At 40.7% G+C, this 22,214-nt stretch overlaps 3 protein-coding genes across 11 annotated transcripts in view; 1 reads left to right on the forward strand and 2 right to left on the reverse strand.

Moving 5' to 3' along the window:
* Positions 1-22,214, forward strand: part of LIPA (lipase A, lysosomal acid type) — a 277,547-nt gene that overhangs the window by 88,468 nt on the left and 166,865 nt on the right. The gene's annotated exons all lie outside the window — the stretch shown is intronic.
* Positions 1-22,214, reverse strand: part of LOC103565699 (interferon-induced protein with tetratricopeptide repeats 1) — a 22,433-nt gene continuing 219 nt past the window's right edge. The window contains exons 1-2 of one of the 3 annotated variants that reach the window (XM_070561750.1): positions 15,185-15,294; positions 1-1,757 (exon numbers count right to left, since the gene is read on the reverse strand). In XM_070561750.1, coding sequence (XP_070417851.1) covers positions 317-1,669 — 1,353 coding nt within the window. In that variant the 5' untranslated portion in view covers positions 1,670-1,757; positions 15,185-15,294 and the 3' untranslated portion in view covers positions 1-316. Of the gene's footprint in view, positions 1,758-11,690; positions 11,817-15,184; positions 15,295-22,214 lie in introns of those variants that run through there. The other 2 variants (XM_070561741.1, XM_070561753.1) reach the window with 2 other exon arrangements.
* IFIT1B (interferon induced protein with tetratricopeptide repeats 1B) overlaps positions 13,929-22,214 on the reverse strand; it is a 17,050-nt gene continuing 8,764 nt past the window's right edge. For both annotated transcript variants that reach the window (XM_008541823.2, XM_008541824.2), the window contains one exon: positions 13,929-16,535. In XM_008541823.2, the coding sequence (XP_008540045.2) occupies positions 15,116-16,535 (1,420 nt within the window). In that variant the 3' untranslated portion in view covers positions 13,929-15,115. The remainder of the gene's footprint in view (positions 16,536-22,214) is intronic.

Below are 22,214 nucleotides of genomic sequence, written 5' to 3' on the forward strand. Positions count from 1 at the left end.
TTTTATTTTATGTAAGTTCATTGTTTTATTTGCTGCAAATCTACTCAACAAACTGTTTTTTTCTACTATTTAGCATTCACAGAGAAATGATTCCACTTTCTCTCTCTGTTCCTTTCTCTCTTCCACACAAAGACATATATATTCTGTTTCACTATTTTCGAATGCAACTACTATTTTACCAGGGTTGTAAGTGTTCAAAAATTACATCATTAGAGTGAATTACATAATATGTTCTGAAAGCAGCAAGCAGGTAAGATGATTAGTACATGTTAACATAAAATCAGACTAAATAGTAAGGTAGTCCATATTTCATTGTCTAGGGGACATATTCCAAAGAGTTCTCAAAGTCAGCAACCAGCCTCAGGGCCTGCTCATAATACTCCAGGGCTTTATTCATTTCTCCTTTCACTTTGTGAATGAACCCGAGGATGCTCAAGGTTTCTATGTCTAATGCATTTCTCTTAAGTTTCTTTAAAGCCAGTTTCTCCAAAGAACTGATACTTTTCTCTCTTGCAAATGATGCCTTTTCAGTTTTTACTGCTTTTAAATAATGGATAATTGCACGGACTTCAGATTTCCTTTGAAATTCCTGAAATTGGCCATAGTAGAAATGTATCTTTTGCAGCTTTTCTTTGTCGAGTTCATCAAGTACTTTCATGCCCAACACTTTTTGGTAACTGTCTTCAGCTTTTCTGTGGTTGCCTACTGCTGTGTACATATCTGCGAGGTGTACATAGCCAATCTCAAGTGTAGGCTTTTCTTTCAGAGCAAATTCCAAATGAGATATGGCTAATCTTGCAATTCTCTCAACATTTTTTCTATCCTGTCCTCTAGGTTGCCAGTTTGCAGCTTTCTTCATTTGAATCACTTGTCCTCTGTAGCAAAGCCCTATCTGGTGATGCACGAAGGCAGAGGAGGGTGTTGCCTTCAAGGCCTTTTTAAAGAGCTGAAGAGCTTTATCCAGAGAGCCTTTTTTTCTGTAAAACTTGGCCGCATATCGAAGGACATAGGTCTGCGAGGACGTGTTGGTCAGCGCTTCTTCAATGTACTTTTCTCCTTCTGCTTCTTGTCCTACATCCTGAAGCTTCAGGGCAAGGAGAGCTTTAATATATGCATCTTCTGGATTTAGCCTGATGGTCTGTTTTAGTATGTTCAGACAAAATTCCGCACTATCCTTTCCTGATTCGTAAAGGCCATCCAGGCGATAGGCGGTGATTGCATACCCAGTGCTGAATTCAGGGTTTTCTGGGTCCACTTCCAGAGCCTTTTCAAAGCAGGCCTTGGCCCGTTTATAATTCTTTCCTCCACATTTCAGCAAGGCCCATCCTTCCTCACAGTCCATCTGAGGACAGTCGATTCTATAGCTGGAGGGATTTGCAAACTTCTTGCAAGTGTTCTCCACCTTGTCCAGGTAAGTCTGAGCTTCTGCCAGTCTGCCCATGTGGTAATACAGCCAGGCATAGTTGCCCCAGGTAACCAGACTTCTCATGCCTGATTGGTCACCATGTTCTTCCTGGATTAAGTCTTCAGCTTCTCTCAAGCTCTTCAGGGCTTCCTCATTCTGGCCTTTCAGGTGTTTCACATAGGCCAGTAGGTTGTGTATTCCCACGTTGTATTTGGTGTCTAGGAACTCAATCTCATCAAAGATCCTGTTTTCCAAATCAGGCATTGCAGTGTCTTCAATTAGCAAATCCCATGTAAAGTGACATCTCAGCTGCTCCAGCCTGTCCTTGATGTGATCTTCATCAACATTCTTACTGTAAAAACAAAAGCAGATTTTCTTTGTTAGGTGAGGAACAGCCAATAGAAAGAAGCCAGCTACGACGCCTCATATTTAGAGCTCAGCCTTGAACAAGGCACACCAGCTTTAATTTCCCTTAGAGTCTCTATATGTCTGAGATCCACATAGACTTTGAATACATTTTGTTTGGCTCCATACACTGGCTCTAGTTCTTTCTAGCCAAGGAAGCTCTCTGTGCTTTGGACTTCATTTGTAAAAAGGGGATAATACTACTACTACTACACCAGGTTTGGTAAGGATTAATAAGCGTATGTATGGGGGCTGGACCTGTGGCCAAGTGGTTAGGTTCGCTTGCTGCTTCGGCAGCCCAGGATTTCGCTGTTCGGATCCTGGGTGCAGACATGGCATCAAGTCCTGCTGGGGCGGCGTCCCACGTAGCACAACTAGAATATACAACTATGTACTGGAGGGCTTTGGGGAGAAAAAGAAGAAGAAGGAAAAAAGAGATTGGCGACAGATGTTAGCCCAGGTGCCAATCTTAGAAAAAAAAAGCCTATATATGTAAAGCACTTAGAGCATGTTATGTCCTATATGTAAGAGTTTCTTATTTTCCTATTAATGTAATTAGGACAGAGAGCAGTTAGAAATACAGAACCTTAGGAAACATTATTGACCTGAGGATCTTAGTCTGTAGATTATGCAACAAATTAAGACAACCTGAAAGATATGTGACCAATTTTTTATCTACTTATTACTTGGAAATAACTCTAGATTCACAGAAAGTTGCAAAGATACTACATAAATTCAGTATACCCTAACCCAGTTCTCCCAGTGACTATATCTTACACAACTATAGTACACTCTCAAAACTAGGACATTGACTTGGTACAATATGTGTGTAGTTCTGTGTCATTTTATGACATGAGTAAATCCATGGAACCACCACCTCAATTAAGATGCAGAAACCACTTCCTCATCAGAAGCATGTCACACTTGTTGCCTCCCTACCTCACCAAACATCCCTAGCCTCTAGTAACCACTAATTTGTTCATCATGTCTATAGTTTTATCATTTCAAGAAGGTCATAGAAATGGAATTGCACAGTGTGTGACCTTTTGAGATTGGCTTTTTTCACTCGTCATAATGCCCTTGACATTCATCCAAGTTGTTGAGTGTATCCGTAGTTCATTCCTTTTTACTAGGGAGTAATATTTCATGGTATGGGTGTACCACAGTTTATTTAACTATTCATGTGTTGTAGGACATTTCAGTTGTTTCTGGGTTTGGCCTATTACAAATAAAGGTGCAATGAATAGTTGTGTGTAGACTTTTGAGTGAATGAGAGTTTTCTCCTCTCTGATAAATACCAGGAGTGCAGTTGCTAGGCACTTGCTAAGTATGTGCTTATGTTTTTAAGAAACTGTCAAACTGTTTTCCAGAGTGACTGTATTATTTTACATTCCTACCAGCAGTGTATGGATGATCTAGTTCTCTGCATCCTTACCAGTATTTGGTATTTTCATTTTTTTTTTAATAGGTATGTAGTGGTCTCTCATTGTGTTGTAATTTGTATTTCCCTAATGGCTAGTGGTGTTGAACATCTTTTCACGTGCTTATTTGCCGTCCATATATGCTCTTTGGTGAAACATCTCTTTATATCTTTACCTATCTTCTAATTGGATTGTTTGTTTTTTATTATTGTGTTTTGAGAATTCTTTATAGATCCTAAATATGAGACCTTTGTGAGATGTGTGGTTTTCAAATATTTTCTTTTAGTGTGTAGCTTGTCTTTTTACCCTTTAGTGAGGTCTTTTGAATAGCAAAAGTTTTTACTTTTAATGAAGTACAATTTATTGGTCTTTTCCTCTTGTGGGTCATGCTTTTGGTATCATGTCTGGAAACTCTTCACCAAGCCCTAGGTCCTGAAGATTTTCTCCTGTGATTTCTTCTACAAGTTTTATAGTTTTACATTTTACATTTAAATCTGTGGTCCATTTTTAGTTAGTTTTTGCCTATATATATATGTGAAGATTATGTCTGTGGCTCATGTTTTTGCCTATAGATATCCAATTGCTCCAGCACCATTTGTTGAAAAGACTCTTCTTCCTCCGTTGAATTGCTCTTGCACTTTTGTCAAAAATCAGTTGGCAGTACTTGTGTGGGATTATATCTGGGTTCCTATTCTGTTCCACTGCTCTATGTGTTTCTCTCTCCACCAGTACTAACCTTGCATATAATCAGTATTAAAATTGCGTAGGGTGATTCCTCTCACTTTATTATTGTTTTTCAAAATTGTTGTTTTAGTTCCTTTGGCTTTCCATATAAATTGTAAATTGATATTGCCTATATCTATAAAAAATCGTGCTGGAGTTATGATAGGAATTTTATATCAGCTAGGGGAGAATTGATATTTTTACTATGTTGCATCTTCTAATCCATCAACATGCTATATCTCTGTTTGTTTAGATCTTCTTTGATTTCTTTCATCAGCATTTTGTAGTTTTAGGCCTTCAAGTCCTGTATGTGTTATGTTATTTATACTAACGTATGTCTTTTTGAGCAATTTTAAGTTATATTGTGTTTTTAACTTCAGTATCCACATATTCATTGCTATGTATCTAGAAATACAAGTAATTATTATGTGTCAATCTTGTATTCTGCAACCTTAATGAACTCACTTGTTAGTTCTAGGAGTTACTTTATAGATACCTTGGGATTTTCTGGGTAGTTCACCGTGACATCTGTAAATAGGGAGAGTTTTACTTTTCCTTTCTGGTCTGTATACCTTTTATTTCCTTTTTTGCTTATTGGAGAACTTGCTTTAGCTACCCTTAGGGTAGGTCTGCTGGCAACAAATTCTTAGTTTTCCTACATCTGAGAACGTCTTGATTCCTGCCTTATTCCAGAAGGATATTTTTGCTGGATATAGGATTCTGGGTTGAAAGTTCTTTTTCTTAGCCGTTGAAATATGTTTTCCCCTCTTCTTCTAGACTGCATGTTTCCTAATGAGAAATTAGTTGCCATTAGAATTGTGGTGGTTTTTTTTTTTTCTCTTATAGGTAAGGTGTTATTTCTCTCTTAATACTTCCATGGGTTTTTTCCTTAGTTTTTAGTTTTCAGAATTTTGACTATAATATATCTTGGATCTTTTGGGTTTTTTTTTTTTTTTTGCTGAGCTACTTGAAATTAGTATCAGATTGTATAATTTATCATTCTATCTTCACGTTCATGAAATCCTTCCTCTGTCCTCTCCAACCTGCTGCTGAGCTCAAAGATCGAGTTTTCATTTTGGTTATTGTGGTTTTTAGTTTTAAAATTCCTATTTGGTTCTCCTGTATATATTCTATTTCTTGGCTGAGACTTTCTATATTTTCATTTGTTTCATGTTTGTTCATCATTGCTCATTTAAGCATTTTTATTATGGCAACTTCAAAAGGCTTATTAGACAATGCTGATATCTGTTTCATTTCAGTGTTGTTGTCTGATGATTATTCTTTCTCATTCATGTTGAGATTTTCCTGGTTCTTGGTATGACAAGCAATTTTTATTGAACCTTGGACAATTGGGTATTATATCATAGACTGAGTCACATTTAAAAATCTATTTTAGCAACCCTACTCTAATGCTGTTGTGCTAAGGGAAGTGGAAAAACACCTTATTCCACGCTGCCAGGTCAAGGTGGAATCTAGTTTACCCACTTGTCTTTCATTAACACTTTATGGGGGGGCCTGGGCTCTTCATTGTTGCTGGATAGGGGTAGAAGTTTGGGCTCCCTCCAGGCTTCTGCTCATACTACCCTGGCTAGGAGGGGCAGGTGTACCTTGTTATTCTTCCCCATGTGGCCTTTAGTGAAGCCAGGAAGGGAGGTGAGTTGGTAAGTGTGGCCTTATTGCCTCTGGGTGGTGGTAAAAATCCTGAACTCCACTAGACTTCACTGAAACCTCTTCAGTGGGGAGTGGGAGGGCATCTCATTACCACCAAGTGGTGTTAATATCTAGACTCCCTTTGTGGTCTTCACTGACACTGAAGAGAGAGGGACCCTTGTTACCCACCATGAAAGTCTGTGCACCCCACTTGGCCTTCTCTGGTATCACCCTGGTTAGAGGAGGGGGAGGGTGAGAGTTGGGATGCCTAGCAGTAGCCTGGTTAGGGCAGAAGTCTAGGCTCCGCACTCAGCCTTGCAGGCAGTTTTCAGAGTGGGGCTACAGTTTTTGTTTATTTGTTTATTTTTTCCTGTGGTGTTTGGCTGGAGTAGAATGGTTGTTGTTTATAAGTTTCCTGGTCCTCTGGCTAGAGAGAGCAGCTTTTCATGGGACATTTCTGTCCATGCCTGTTGGTATTTCTAGGTTACTGTCTTCTCCAGCAGCCCGTCTGGAAATGCAGGAAAGAGAAAGCCCACAAGACTCACTGCAGTGTTGTTCCTTGAGTCCCATGTTTCCTAGGCGATCTGCTTCTTTTATCCACAATGAAGCATGTTGTTATATTTGTCTTATATTTTACATACAGGGTTTTAAACTGTGTGTAGTAAGAGGAAATGGGAAATATACATCTACTCCATCTTTCTGGATACAGAAATCCTTTGCCCAAGTATTGATATGGTTTATCCCACTGCTGTCACTAAAATGGTGTCAGGAGAAGTGAGAATAACGATTGTGCTTGAAGGTGTGCATATGTATGTGTGTATGTGTGTTAGGTAGAGTGGGGGAAAGGTGGTATTGCTTTTTTCCCATGGCAATTGGTTTTGTTACTCAAAGGAAAGAGCACTTCCTCTTATGCCTTCTCTGTAGGATACTGACTTCCAGAATAGAGAGTCAGGCCTAACTGAGGTTTCAAATGGTAGAGCTGGATCAGGGAATGTGGGGATGCATTGATCTGGGACACATCATGGTGAATTTATCCAGCCAGTTTTTAGATGAAGTACTGAGGAGTGGTGGATTTCCCTCAGCATAGCAGGCTCTGCCCTAACAGTCCTAGGGCATTGGGGAAAGGAAACTGGGGAGAAGAAAACACTGTGCATGTCCAAGTAAGCCAAGTCAGAAATAGTTGCCTTTTACTGAGTAAGAATGTGGCCTGTGGATGACAGCTTCTGGTCATCTCAGTTACATTAGTCATTCTATACTTCCTGTGGGAAAGAGGCAGACTGGGTAGAGTACAATCTCAATGAGTAACTACCCTACCTTCCACTCAAATTAGATGACTTAAAAGAAAAAAAACCCAACCCAAACCCCCAAAACAAAAAAATATTAGATGATGATCTAGGAGACAATAGGTATATGCCTATATACAATTTAAAAACCCTTCCAACAAAGAAAAGCCCAGGACCAGGTGGTTTCACTGGTCAATTCTACCATGCATTTCAAGTTTCAGGAGCACAGCTAAGCTGGGAGAAAGGGAGAGAGCTGAGCTGCCAGCTGTCGAAGTAGCCAATTAAAGCAACAAGGCAGAAGTGAAAGAGTTAAACCTTTAATCCTTACTGTGGTGATATAAGCAAGAGGATAAAACTGGAGAAAATGTTAACACCCCTGTTCCATTTCCCTCAACAGAATGGCACACAAGTTGAAGGTCAGGTTGATCAGCACAGCCATGGCAGAGAGCTGTGAACAAAAGTCTCTGGCAATTTATGGACCCTGAAGTGGGGGAAGTGTGAAGGGAAGGGCTAGGAGTGGAAAAGTACAGGATACTGAGTCAGAGTGGGGAAAAGTGTCTTCAAGTTTTCCTCTCCTTTCCACTATAAGAAATGAAGTCACCTGGGCTAGGAATGCAACTATGTGAAGAGCATGATGAGCCAGAGAGGCCTGAGCACCTTGACTACAGCTGTCTTTAGAGACTGCAGTTTATTTGGCTGTCCACCAGGTCTGTGTGGGGAAGGCAGCTTTCCCTCGTGAGGCCTGTCAGGTAAAACCTTTATAATTACCTGTGATCAGGGCTGAAAAATCACACGTAGATTTTAAACCAGGAGTTTTACTCCTCATAAAAAAGAATTAAAACTAATTCTTTTTTGTTTGTTTTTTTTTTGAAGGTATGCTTTTTTGGTGAGGAAGATTGGCCCTGAGCTAACATCTGTTACCAGCCTTCCTTTTTTTCCCCCCAAAACCCCAGTGCGTACTTGTATATCCTAGTTGCAAGTCATTCTAGTTCCTCTATGGGGGACACGTGCCACATCATGGGTTGATGAGTGGTGCGTAGATCTGCCTCCAGGATCTGAACCGGTGAACCCCAGGCCGCCAAAGTGAAGCACGCAAACTTAACCACTCGGCCATGGGGCCAGCCCCAAAACCAATTCTAAAAGTCTTCCAAAATTAAAGAGGAATTACACTTCACTTCCAAACTTGTAAATTCTATGAGACCATGATACTAAAACTAAACAAAGGCAAAAATAAAAAAATTAAACCACGGATGAATTTTTTTATGAATATTGATCCAAAATGCTCAGCAAAATACTAGCACACTGAACTTAAGAGCATATTAAGAGGATTATACACTGTGACCAAGTGGGATTTATTCCTGGAATGCAAGAATGGTTCAGTTAAAATCAATCAATTTAATACACCACATTAATAAAATGAACGAAAAAAACCCCACATGATCATATAAATTGATGTAGGAAAAGCATTTGACAAAATTCAATACCCTTTAATAATAAAAACTCTCAACACACTAGGATAGAAGGAATGTACTTCAAGAAATAAAGGCCATATATTGAAGATCCACAGCTGGCATCATAGTCAATGGTGAGAGACTGAAACCTTCTCCTCTAAGAGGAGGAGCAAAGCAAGGATACTCCCTTTTGCCACTTCTATTCAACATAGTACTGGAAGTCCTAGCTAGAGAAATTAGTCAAGAAAAAGAAAGAAAACACATCTAAATTGGAAAGGAAGAAGTAAAATTATCTCCATTCACAAGCAATGTGATCTTGTATGTAGGAAATCTTCAAGATTCCGCACAAAAACTGTTAGAACTAATAAATGATTTCAGCACAATTGCAGTATACAAAACCAACACGCAAAAATCAGTTTTGTTTCTATACACTACTAATGAACAGTCTAAAAAGAGAATTAAGAAAGCAGTCCCATTTATAATAGACCAAAAGGAATGAAATACTTAGAAATAAACTTAACCAAGGAGGCAGAAGACCTGTACACTGAAAACTGCAAAACATTGCTGAGAGACATTAAAGAAGACACAAAGGGGAAGGCATCCTGTGTTCATGGACTGGAAGGCTTAATATTGTTATTATGTCAATACCACCCAAAGCAATCTACAGCTTTAATGCAGTCCCTATCAAAATCCCAATGATGTTTTGTGCAGAAATAGAAAAATGCATTGTAAAATTCATATGGAATTTCAAGGGATCTTGAATAGCCAAAATGATCTTGAAAAAGAACAAAGTTGGAAGCCTCACACTTTCTGATTTCCAAACTTACTACAAAGCTACAGTAATCAAAACAGTGTTGTACTGGTATAAAGACAGACAGATAGACAAAAGAAATAGAATGAAGAGTCCAGAAATAACCCCTCACATATATAGTTGTATTAGTCAGCTAGGGCTACCATAACAAAGTACTACAGACTGAGCAACTTAAACAACAGAAATTTATCTTCTTACAGTTGTAGAGGTTGGAAGTCTTAGATCAAGGTGCCCACTAATTCAGTTTTTGTAAGGGCTTTCTTTCTAGCATCTGCATAAAGCCTTTCTTCTATGATACATGGAGAGAGAGTGCCCTTCTTCTTTGTCCAAGGACATCAGCCCTATCAGATGAAGGCCCCGCCAGACTGATGGAGAAGAGGTTGGTGAAAAGCAGTTTTATTGATGTGCTAATTCCTCTCTCAGGCTCTACAAGGCCTTGTAGAAACCTGGGAGCTAGGAGGTACCAGTTATGTAGAGTCCACTGAACCTAGAGCCAGGGAGACTGTGAAAATTGGCTGTGTCAACTTGCCAAGGTCATACCCTCTGATCTGTGCCTCTGTTTACTCATCTGGAAACAGACTGTTCTTTTTATGGTATAAAATTTTGCAAATCACTAAACTGGAGTCTTAACCCAAATTTGCTCCTGTTCTCTGAGAGGTTGTATCTTACTAATTATTCTGTGCGTTTGCATACTCTTCTGGAGAATGGTCACTGACAAGAAGAGGCCTGTAACCTCTTCCTTATTCGTAGGAACAGAGACAGCATACATGGTAGTATCCTGAGACTCCAAACCAAACATGTTAGGCCTAAATGAAAATACTTTCTTATTTTTAATGTTCTCTACTGTAGTCATCTAAAGTGTTCTTATTCACCAGACATGATTATCATACCTATGCAAGAACATTTTCCAGTCCTGTAGGTGCCCATGGCACCCAGGCTTGGCCTACCTCAACCTGCTCCATGTAACCTTCTTTAGTCATGGTGTGTGTGATAAGAGGTCGAGAGGAATGAGTGGTGAGACTGGGGTCCTGGGTACAAGTTAGGCTCCTATTACTGGTGTCTGACAAGCTCCTGTTTCTCCCTACTTTTCATTGGAAATTGCCCCACTCTCCTTATATGTAGTAAAGTGATGATTCCCCAGCAGCTTTTGCAAAGCAAACTTATCCCTCAGCACAGTTAATTTAATCATGGGAAAACCCCCTTATTGAGAGGAGACAATTAGACTTGCTTCCCTGGAAAGCTAAATCTGGGAAGTGTTGGACCTGTGACATATGTATTTGGATACTATTGTCAGCCATGTTTTTCCCTGTGGCCTGAAAATAATAAAAACAGGAAGCTTGTTCACAGAATAGAATATCAAGTGGCTGAGCTGAGAGAAATAGAGAATTTGAGATGAGTTGGAAGGTTCTGATGATGCCATTTGTTCACAGCTTCACCATCAAAAGTCAAGGGGCAAGGACCTTGTGCAGTGTCTTATAGGGTTTCGAGGTGAGTAATGAATTGTTTGAAAACAGACTACCAATGAATGGACCTGGGACCATATTGAGGGGGGATTCCTCATGCTGCAAAACCCAGTGACTGGCTAGGATTTGGAACCAGATCGGCCTCATATCCTAAAGGAGAGCTTCAGCTGGTCGTTGCCTATCCTGGAGGTTGGTGTCTGGATTCTGGATGACTGCACAGAAAAGGGAGAATTGTGGGAGATAGCCCCATCTTCCGTTAGCCTCCTATATGTGTATAGAAGGAATCTACTATAAAATATAAAATGTACTCTTAATTTAGTGACCAGGATTCTGGTTGTTACTTTTGGTGTCAGCTTGACAGAATTAAACAATCCCCCTGGTTCAGGAATGAAGGAAGTAGGCCAAATACCAAGAAAGCCTCTTAATCCCTGATCACTTGGGCAGGAGGTAGAAGCAAGGAGCTATGGTTTGGCATAGAGAGCCCTCTGTTGCTCTAGCATGGACACCCATGTTCTGAGTCAAATTCCCACTCAACCTTAACTGTTGTTCTTGGAACTTGAGTTTAAATAATTAGCAACTACCTGGCACCTAGAGCGTACAAGTAAGAGGTGACTATTATTATTAATATTTCCAGTCATCAAGTTAAATAATGCTTTCTTCATAAAAAGCTGCCCGTACTTTGTCATAAAATGAGAAACAGAAGAGGAGCAGCTGCAAGAATGTTTTCCTCTGAGAAACACTTAATCGGACTCACTGCCACATCTCAAAAGTTTCTTCTCATCCCTCCTGCCCAGCTCATCTCCCATCTCAGCCCTTACGAATTCTATAAGCTTCCACTGAGACATCCTGAACTAGTCAGAAAGTTCTGCACGAATAAAAGTTTCTGAATAAATAAGACAGGTTTATCCATGTATTCTGATCAGTGTTCGGGCTATAAGCAAACGCTGAAATAAGTGAATTAGAAAACCTCTCCTTTTTGGGAGCAAGGTGTCTTTGGAATTCTTGTGGAGAAAAGCAATTGGTTTTCTAATTTTCCACTGCACTAGATAGAATGCAGAGAAGCAGACAAAATGTTTACCTTGTCATTGCTGTGAATTTGGCAGTGGTCCTGGTTCTGTGGCACTCTGGCTCAGGCAGATTAGGTTTTCAGAATCTTGCCCATTGTTCCCTTGGGATAAGCAGAGCCATGAGGGACACAAGACAGGACAGCTTTAAGGAGAGAGGAAGCAGCCAACAAAGTCTGCTTGTAGCTGACTGTGTGTGCACATCTGGTGATTTTACAGTTAGGAAAGAAAAGAAGAACTGGAGAAAGTGAATCTTTTAGAAAATGAAATTTCAGCACTAGGCTCTCAGTCCATTCCCTGGAGTCTAGAACCGGCTTTCTGAGCTATGTAAGCTACTTCACTTCTGTGAGTGTCTGTTTCCTCAGCTGACAAACAAGTGATTTGAAATAGATTATCAGATCTCAGCCCTTACTGCATAGTGGAAAAATCTAGGGAGCTTGTAAGAATAATGCTAACTAGACCCCATCCCAGACCAACTGAATACGTCTCTGGGAGTGAACCCCAAGTCTCAGTATTAAAACGAAACCCTCAGGTGATTTTGATGTACACCTGGGCTGGAACCAGGGCCTAGATGATCCCTGGTGTCTGTTGTATGACCAGAATTCTCTGACTGGGTGATCTCGGGCTCAATCCCTGGACCTATTTCCCTTTCCCTGAGGCCCAGAGTCAGTATCTTCATTACTCTGTCCTTGTTTCGCCACCTGTGTAGTGGGCAATTAAGTCCTCAGTCTCTTCCTGATTCACAGGGTGGCATGGAAAAAGAATGGAATTCTGAATGTTTTGACCACTATATAAAAAGTATGCTCTTGGTTTTTGATATTATTCCTAAATGCCTTCAATCACATCTGTGGAGAAAGATTCAAAGATACCAGAAGTCCTTTGTTGTGAATGGTCCAATGATTTTCACATCTACTCATGGGTCTTCAAGGGTCCACTCAGCCCTCCTTGACCCAGTTGGTCTTACTGCAACATGTTCAAGTACTAAATCAATTTTTATCATTCCCTTTTTTACATTTCAGGCTTATTTTGAAACAATTATCGACTCATAGGAAGTTGCACGAAGAGTCTTGTGTACCTTTCACCCCAGTAGTGACATCTTATATGACTTTAGTTCACTATGAAAACCATGAAAATGACACTGGTACTGTATGTATATTTTAAAGATAAAATATATCATGAATTCATCTTATAAATTCAAGTTTACATGATTTTTACTTAATCTAATTGATCTCACATCTATGTATCTTTCCTCCTGAACTGAATATCTCTTTTCTTACTGATACCAACATTCAAATGATCTATTCCACAAACACTAACAATAGTCTCAGAGTAATAAAATCAACAAAACACCTTCAAAACTATTCCTGAGCAGAGTCTAACAGTTTTTTTTTTTTTGCTGGTCTTTTTGTCCATAAGATATATCTTTCTAAAGATGTCGAGTCAGATTACTGTGTATGAAAAATCACTTGGAATTCTTCTTCTCTCTGTAGTTTTATACTCTATCTCATATATATTTTGGTTTATTTGCCTCATTTTGACTTACCATTTGTATATTGATTTTTGTCTTTTTTATCCTACCATTGTACTATGAGCATTGTCAAACGTAGAGAAAAGTTGAGAGAATTTTACAATTAACACTAATATACTCACTACCTAGGTTCTACAGTTAACATTTTACTATATTTGCTTTATTACATATCTTTTCACTCATCAAGTTCTCTATCCATCAATTTATCTTATTTTGTTGTTGTTACATAAGAGGCAATCAGTACAATTAATTGATAAAACAGTTCAACATGCATTTTGTTACAACTTGAGTCACACCTTATTTACAAGGAAAAGACAGTATTCCTGCTCTATTAGTTTTCTTCTGGTTAAATCCAATAAATCTGTTCTTTGTTTAGTATCAACAAAGTTGGAAAGGGTATTACTTGTGTGTTCCTCAGGTGTCGTCTAAATGCCCCACTCAGACTCTTCTACTCCCTGCCATTGGTCAATTCTAGCTCTCAGGGATCAAGGTCACATAAGTCAACCTTATAATTCCATGGCCTGTAGAAGTAAATCCAATATTTTTTTTCTTTTTTAAATGAAAAATAAATATTTTTAAAAATTCTTGGTGGAGTGTATATTCACGGGTTCCTCTGCCTTAGGCCTTCTATTGCTACATAAGCTGCTTCTGTGTTTTTCTATTTCCACCCCAACATGGAATACACATCTTTCTAAAATTTCACAAATAAAATACACTCAAAGACTTTGTTAGCTAATGAAGTTGTTAACTTTACTGAATATTTTTGTAGGAAATATTTTAGGAAGAAAAAGAAGATTGTATCACACACTACACAGCGAGCACTTAAAAACTGCATTGAGGTATTTATGTCATTTTCGGCTTGCATGTCCTAAACAGGTTTTTCTCTTACTTTGCCTTTCCCCAATACATTTTAATTTCTCTTCGGTGTGAATAAATGTCCTTCAGTCTGTTTGGAAAATGTAGATCCTTTATGATTGCCAGTAGCTTGAAAAATATAAACAAAAACATTTGAATTTATTCTGAGGTTATAGATTTGGCTCATTGACCAGGAAGTCTTGTCTACAGCAGGGCCTTGGGAAACAGAATCCAGCGCTGGAAATGTAGTGAACTACTGGATCTGTCTTCATCTCTCTTAACTCTGGCCTTGCTTGTTTGCTTTGGTCTCAGATCTTCTAGGTCACCACCCCTAGCCACATGAAAAAGGAACCTTTCTTTTTTTTAATTGTGAGTGGGTAGTAGTTTCAGGTATTCTCCAAATACAGAATATGTATGTGCACAAATATGGAGGAATGTGCCTTTGTGAGCCCAAGAATTAATGTGTGTGTGTAGAGATGCATGATACATGTATATATGAACAGCCTGTGCTCTTGGTTCAGCATAGAACTATCTCCGGAAATTCCTGCTTTGAGGGTGTGAACTGACTGGCAGGAGTGCCTTTGGACTAATGTGTGGACGTCATGTGGGTGCATGCCTGCAGATGTATGAGTATGTGCTCAGAGCTATACTGGCATGTGACCCTGTGTGCTGGGCCTAGGAGGAGAAGGCTGAAACTTTCCCTGTTTCAGACACCTCTGTTCAGGAGACCAGCTATGCTGAGGATGGAAGCTGTTCATTTCAAATGCAGAGCCGTAGGGAAAAGTGTTCTTGTTGGTCTGGTAGATGATCGGTGCTCCAAACAGCATTAATCAGCCTTAGGCAATGAGTACAGGGATGTGTTATGGAAGAATGGATGCTCCTGTCATAGACACAGGGATAGAAGTGGAAAGAAAGAGGAGTGTCAGGAGGCAGCAGAGTATGTGTTATATCAAACTATTTTGTATCAAGGTGTTATATGTTTCTGAAGGCAGCAATCAGGGAAGTTTTTTGTTATATTTAGTTATGACACATTAAACATGTGTGGTGAGCTCTATTTCAAAACATGGTGTTCAAGTGATCTGCCAGCCTCAGAGCCTTCTCATAGCACACCAGGGCTTCACTCACTTGGCCTTTCAATTTGTGGATGAGTCCAAGGAGGCTGAAACTTTCCACAACGCATTCATTCTGATGAACACGTCTTTTAGCCAATTTTTCTAAAGCATTGAGAAGTTTTTCCCTGGTATAGGACATGTTTTCTGCTTTTAGACCTTTTAAATAATGGATAATTGCTTTATCTTCAGATTTCAAGTGAAATTCTTGGAAACGACCATACTGGTAATGAATCTCTTGCAGTAGACAATCATCAATGATTTTCATGTACAACACTTTCTGGAAAGTGTCCTCAGCCTTTCTGTAGTGGCCAATTTCTGCATACATGTTAGCCAGGGAAACATAAGCCAACTCAAATGTGGGCCTTAGTGTCAAAGTCTTTTGAAATTCATCTATAGCCAAGCCAACCAATCTGTTGACATTTTCTCTATCCTGGCCTCTAGGCTTGCAGTTTGCAGCTTTCTTTATTTGAATCATTTGTCCTCTGTAGCAAAGCCCTATCTGGTGATGCACGAAGGCAGAGGAGGGTGTTGCCTTCAAGGCCTCTTGTAAGAGCTGAAGAGCTTTATCCAGAGAGCCTTTTCTTCGGTAAAACTTGGCTGCATATCGAAGGACATAGGTCTGCGAGGACGTGTTGGTCAGCGCTTCTTCAATGTACTTTTCTCCTTCAGCTTCTTGTCCTACATCCTGAAGCTTCAGGGCAAGGAGAGCTTTGATATATGCATCTTCTGGGTTTAGCCTGATGGCCTGTTTTAGTGTGTTCAGACAAAATGCCTTACTCATCTGTGTTGCTCCAGTAAAGCCGTCCAGGCGATAGGTAGCGATTGCATACCCAGTGCTGAATTCAGGGTTTTCTGGGTCCATTTCCAGAGCCTTCTCAAAGCAGGCCTTGGCCCGTTTATAATTCTTTCGTCCACATTTCAGCAAGGCCCATCCTTCCTCACAGTCCATCTGAGGACAGTCGATTCTATAGCTGGAGGGATTTGCAAACTTCTTGCAAGTGTTCTCCACCTTGTCCAGGTAAGTCTGAGCTTCTGCCAGTCTGCCCATGTGGTAATACAGCCAGGCGTAGTTGCCCCAGGTAACCAGACTTCTCATGCCTGATTGGTCACCATGTTCTTCCTGGATTAAGTCTTCAGCTTCTCTCAAGCTCTTCAGGGCTTCCTCATTCTGGCCTTTCAGGTGTTTCACATAGGCCAGTAGGTTGTGTATTCCCACGTTGTATTTGGTGTCTAGGAACTCAATCTCATCAAAGATCCTGTTTTCCAAATCAGGCATTGCAGTGTCTTCAATTAGCAAATCCCATGTAAAGTGACATCTCAATTGAACCAGGCTAGCTTCAATAAGATTCCCCTTTGATTCCTCACTAGAAAAGCAGATAACAATAATTTATACTTTTTAGGAGCATTCAGTCTAATGGGAATGAAGCAAGCCTGTTGAGTAGTGAAATATTATTCCCCAGTGTCTGTGCCTTCAGTATTTTTAGGCTCCCAGTGTTTTATGGTCATGTTGTTAAGACAGAGAGCAGGTTGACATAAAAACTTTGAGGAAATGCTAGTCATTTTTGGTGCCAACAGGCAGGTTATGTGAACTCTAAAAGGCAACCCAAAGGAGATTAATTCTGCTAATGTCAAAATAATATCAGCAACATCCTCAACCATGCAAATCCCTCTCTCTTGCTGCTCCTTCTCAACACTGTAGCACATCACTAATGCTATCAGAAGAAATGTGGAGAGAGGGTTCATAGAAGGGTAGATTCCTTACTTGTCCTGTCCATGTTCCCAACATAGAAACATGTTTTGGTTTTTTCACTGCAGGAAAGGGTTCTGAATGAAATATAAGAGCCAAATATGGTTCCAAATGATGAATTTCATGACTGCTTAAGCTGAGATGGAGAATGTCTAGAGCATCCTGCCTCCTACACCTGTATGAGCTCAACGAATCCCAGAGAGATTGAAAAGTGGGTGGAAACATCTCACAATGACGGACGTACTGCATGGGAACAGAACTAGGGGGATGAGTGAACATTGCATGAGGTCAGATGTGTCTATGCGAAGTAAGTCAGTCAGTCCCATTTTTGTAATTCAGTGACCCCGATGTCAGGTAACCCTGCAGCCTAGCGGATGACAGGTATTCAAAATCCCAACAATTATAGTAATCTTTCAGCAACCCATGAGGAAGAGAGAATAATAATGGGTCAGCGGGACCCAAAGTTTTCTTTCCAATATTTCACCCTTGTATGAAGTAGAGCTGAAATCCTATCTCCCCTACAAGAACACGGGAGAAGAAAAATAAATGTGAAAAAAAAAAAATCTCCTCCTCTTTTGGCTGAGGAAGACTGGCCCTGAGCTAATATCCGTGCCCATCTTCCTCTACTTTATATGTGGGACGCCTGCCACAGCATGGCTTGCCAAGCGGTGCCATGTCCACACCTGGAATCCGAACCAGCGAACCCTGGGCCACTGAAGCCGAACGTGCACACTTTACCGCTGCACCACCAGGCCGGCCACAAATATGTTCCTTTTTTGCATGGTTTGGTTAGAACTGGTGAACTGCAGAAAATGTTTTCTGCTCAAAAGGGTTCTCACCTAATAGAGTTCTCCCATCTGAGGTTACAAGCAGTGGGAGAAGAAAGGCTTACAATAAAAACGGCCCTCCTGCAGGATTCCTCTCCAGCACACATCTACACCTGTATTGCAAAGAGACTGCAAGTGAGGGATTGCAATGGAATTTATCACAAGAGTCTCTGGGTCTCTCTTTTTAATATAATGGACTGCAGGTCATAAAATGATGTTAGTGATGTCTGCAAGCCCTCCTTCTCTCCCAGCTGTAATAGCGAGGCTCCCCAAGAGATTTTGTAGTGGCCTATAGTTACGTTTGTAGAACCTCCTGACCTAAGGCAGCCTAAGGGAGCTCTGGAGTATCCTAGTCTGAATAAAACCCACATTAAAATACCCCTGATCCCAGTGGTACAGGGACAGAGAAGCCAAGTGAGCTCCTCCTTCCACTCAGGCTCATTAACCAAAATACCTTACAGGAAAAGGACCCAGGGAAATCCCTGACGACTAACGTGTATCTGCCACATACATAGGTCATAGGGGGGTGTGGTCACCACACACATGCACATACTTGTAATTTCATAGTAACACTAAATTCTGTGTGCTCTCTAAGTAACAGGAGGACTTTAGGTTCTCAGGGTTCCTATTACAGAGAGTGAGGATACCTCTGTGACAAAATTCTACTCCATAGTCTACCCAGGGCCCAAGCCAAGAAGAAGGTGAAAAATGACACATGTTTATGAATGACAATCTATACAAAATAATGATAGAAAGAACAAGAATTTTCTTCTGACAGGTTGGCAGGGCAGCCCTGTAAAGTTGTTCAAGTCGTACACCTGAAGTTCTGCAGTCCCAGTGAGGGCTGAAAGCCAGTATAGTATACTTTCCACTCATCAATTCATGACACTCTGGCCCTCATTAGATCACCCAGAAGAAGGAGGGCCTCTTTCTACTTCTCACAAATGCTTTGGATGGGCAGAGATTGGGGTACATGTTTAGAGTACCTGGAATGGTTTATCCCAAAATATTTTAGCAGCTCCCTCAGGTCATGTCTCTCTGTGTGGGCGATCTTCCCTGAGCAATGTCTGTCCTCATCATACCATAGACTGCAGTGAGCAGAATGGGAGCATTTGGGTCAAAAAGTTCTTCCTGATTCCAACTCCTTTGGGGATGGTGACTGTTACAAACTCAGGTCAAGATGTCACCCCTAAGATCCGGTGAGGATAGCTTGGGAGAGTGTGAAGTTTTTTGAGGGGGAAACTTGGAAGGAGATGAGAGGCCATATTGAGCGCCAGCTGTATTCACAGAGGAGCAATAAGCCTGAGAATCCTCTGCTCACCTGGATTTTGTGAATTTTCTCTCTTCCTTTATTTTCAGAAGAGAATGTTTCATCGTCTGTTTTGTGATTAATTATGATTAGATGTTATGAGCCAGGATGATAGGATTTACATAAAAATTTATTTTTGCTAGATATTGGGATAAAGAAAAATTCACAAAGGTCCCCTCTGGGATCTTCCCTTAGGCCTAATGGGTAGAAGAGATGTCAAGTATGGAAAGTAAGATAATTGGTTGAGGACACGGAGGCAAATATACCTACGTAGCACGTCAGGGCCACTTTTTCAAGTATCACAGAATATTTTCAAAAAAAAAAAAAAAGGAAAAATAGGTATTCCTGATTGGCAGCTGGCTCTCCCCCATACAGTGATTCATGGACTAAGACTTTATTTTCTTTTGACTCCACCATCTTTTTTTTTTTTTTTTTTTTTGAGGAAGATTAGCCCTGAGCTAATATCTGCTGCCAATCCTCCTCTTTTTGCCAAGGAAGACTGGCCCTGAGCTAACATCCATGCCCATCTTCCTCTACTTTATATGTGGGATGCCTGCCACAGCATGGCTTGTCAAGCAGTGCCATGTCTATACCTGGGATCCGAACCAGGGAACCCTGGGCTGCCAAAGTGGAACGTGCACACTTAACCACTGTGCCACCAGGCCGGCCCCCTATTTTTCCTTTTACGTGAGTGAGAAGTAAACTTTTATGTTATCTCCTAAGTTATGTTTCAGAGTTAATGTGTGATAACAGCTTGCATCATCCTAACTAAGAGAGATGATCAGAAAAAGTTAAAATTGTATATACTTTTCTAAATCTCAGATATCATCTGTTGAAATTCAGGTTATGTACTTTTGTTGGTCTAGACAGTACTTTAATTATAAAGAGAGAATTGCTAAAACACTGAGAGAAAGAGACTTTTCAAAAATGTTTCCTGTGAGCTTTTAGTTACTATGGACTGAAATGCCCATGCAGGTTAGATATTAGATATTTCTTTAACTGTTTCAGTGTTTTTTCTTTTTCTTTTTCTCCCTGAATCCCCCCAGTACATAGCTGTGTATTTTTTTCAGTTGTGGGTCCTTCTAGTTGTGGCATGTGGGACGCCACCTCAACATGGCCTGATGAGCAGTGCCATGTCCACGCCCAGGATCCGAACCGGCGAAACCCTGGGCCACTGAAGCACAGCACGGCAAACTTGACTGCTCGGCCACAGGGGTGGCCCCTCGGTGTTTTTTCTGATGGTCGGAAATTTCCAAATCTATCTTGGACCTCTGGCTGGTCTTGCTTTGCTGTAATTAGTGATGGATGAGGGAAGGTGTCTACAATGAGAACTGAATGTTGTCAACATCAACTCCTCTAACTAAAGACCACCAGGAACCAGTCTATGGTTGAGCAAGTTGGATATATTCCCCATTGCAGCAAGGAAGGACAGATACCACAGGGAACCATCGGATGTCTCAATAAAGGTATTAGAAAGGACTTCTCAAGTTTGAGCTTGTGTTAGGTGGCTCTAAGGAGGGTATAAGGAAGGAAGGCTTTGTTCAGAATTGATGCTGTCAGGAAGCAGGAATGATTCTATGTTTGGGTATCTTAATAAATCTTATTCAGAAGGAAGGAAGACTAGACCAATGCTAAAGGTTTGGTTTGAAAAGAAGTAGCAGTCACTCATATTAGGCAGGATAGTGGGCTGTTTGGACCCAACTGAACAAGGTCAATATTCTTCTCTATGTTCAGACAAGATTATGGAGTGGTCTTGTTTTTGTCTTCATCCACCGTGGTCTCAAGGTGGGCTTGTCTGATGTTGATGTCATGTGAAATTGTTTGTGTGCTACAGGAGAACACTGAGTCCTTTCTATGAATGCCAGGTCATGTTCTAGCAACACCAAGGCCTATCTGATAGTGCTGGGCTGGTTCCCAGATGTCCAGGGCTCTATTTCTTTCTCCTCAGGAAACTTCTACATGATTGATCCAGCAGACAGAGAGGTACCCTGATCCTTCTAAGGTCTAAGATCATATAGACAAGAAGGAACACCCAGAAAAGGAATACCAAACAAGAAATATATCTATTTTAAGTATTGCCAGTTGAAATATGCAGATATCTTAGGGAAAGGCATGCTTGAGAAGAGGTGTGGTGTAAGATCTCTCTCTGTGTGAATGAAAAGCATCTGTCTCTCATTCAAGGAGGGATTTAGGCACCTTGAGGTAGACCACATCTGCTCATTCCTAGTTCCTAGAAGAGTGTGCTGGCCCACTTGACATCTTATAAGCACAGGATATTGTTTAGATCCCTAGATTCTTCCCCAAACCCAATAAATCTCAAGATCGCCTAATAATGAGAATCCCAGTCCCACTCCCTAAGTCTACTCTAGTTATAGAAGTAGGCAGGGAAACTCTCTAAGCATAATGGGAGTGTGGAAATGAGAGCGGAACTACCCAGGGAACAACGGAAAGGCAACCAGGGCCAGCCTGGCCCCCTGTGGGAGTGTCAGTTTGCTTAAAGGGATGAGTGACTATTAGGCAAACATTGTTTCATCTGAGGATGAGCAAACCTAGGGCATTAGAACGAACCTCCTAGACCTGTCCCGTGACAGAATGGGCTGGTGGTGGAGGGACTCCTCAGACATATACCGTCTCAACATCTTAGGGCTCTGTGTTCTGAGTACAAGAGGGTAAAGCTCCATTATAGAACAGTCCTTTTCAGGATATGGGCCAATGGGATATTTTTCCTGAGGTTCCTTTCCCTCTTCCTCAGCTTGGACACAATGAGAAATAGTAAGACGTTTCACCTTCATTTGCTTTTGTGCACACGAGACAGTTTTGCTCAGTGGTGAAGGCCACCTGGAGTCAAGGTGTCTAGATTCATTACTAGAACTAGAACTAGAACTAGAGTTTGCCGCTTGCCAGCTGTGTGATCGTGGACTAGCTAATTCACCGTTCTAAGCTACATTTTCTTACCTATGAGTCAGGCAGTAATAGGACTTCCCTCATGGGGTTGTGGTGAGATGAAATGGGATAATGCATGTAAAGTATGTTTCATTGAAGAGCATTCAGTAATTGTGGGTGTTGCTTTCATGATGTGTGACAAGCCCCTCCATCTGTGCAGCTGGCAGTCTGCACTGCGCTGATCTGTAGCTGAAGCCCTTCCCCATTCTAACATTTC

The sequence above is a fragment of the Equus przewalskii genome, chromosome 1 (genome assembly GCF_037783145.1).
Source record: "Equus przewalskii isolate Varuska chromosome 1, EquPr2, whole genome shotgun sequence".
NCBI lineage: Eukaryota > Metazoa > Chordata > Mammalia > Perissodactyla > Equidae > Equus > Equus przewalskii.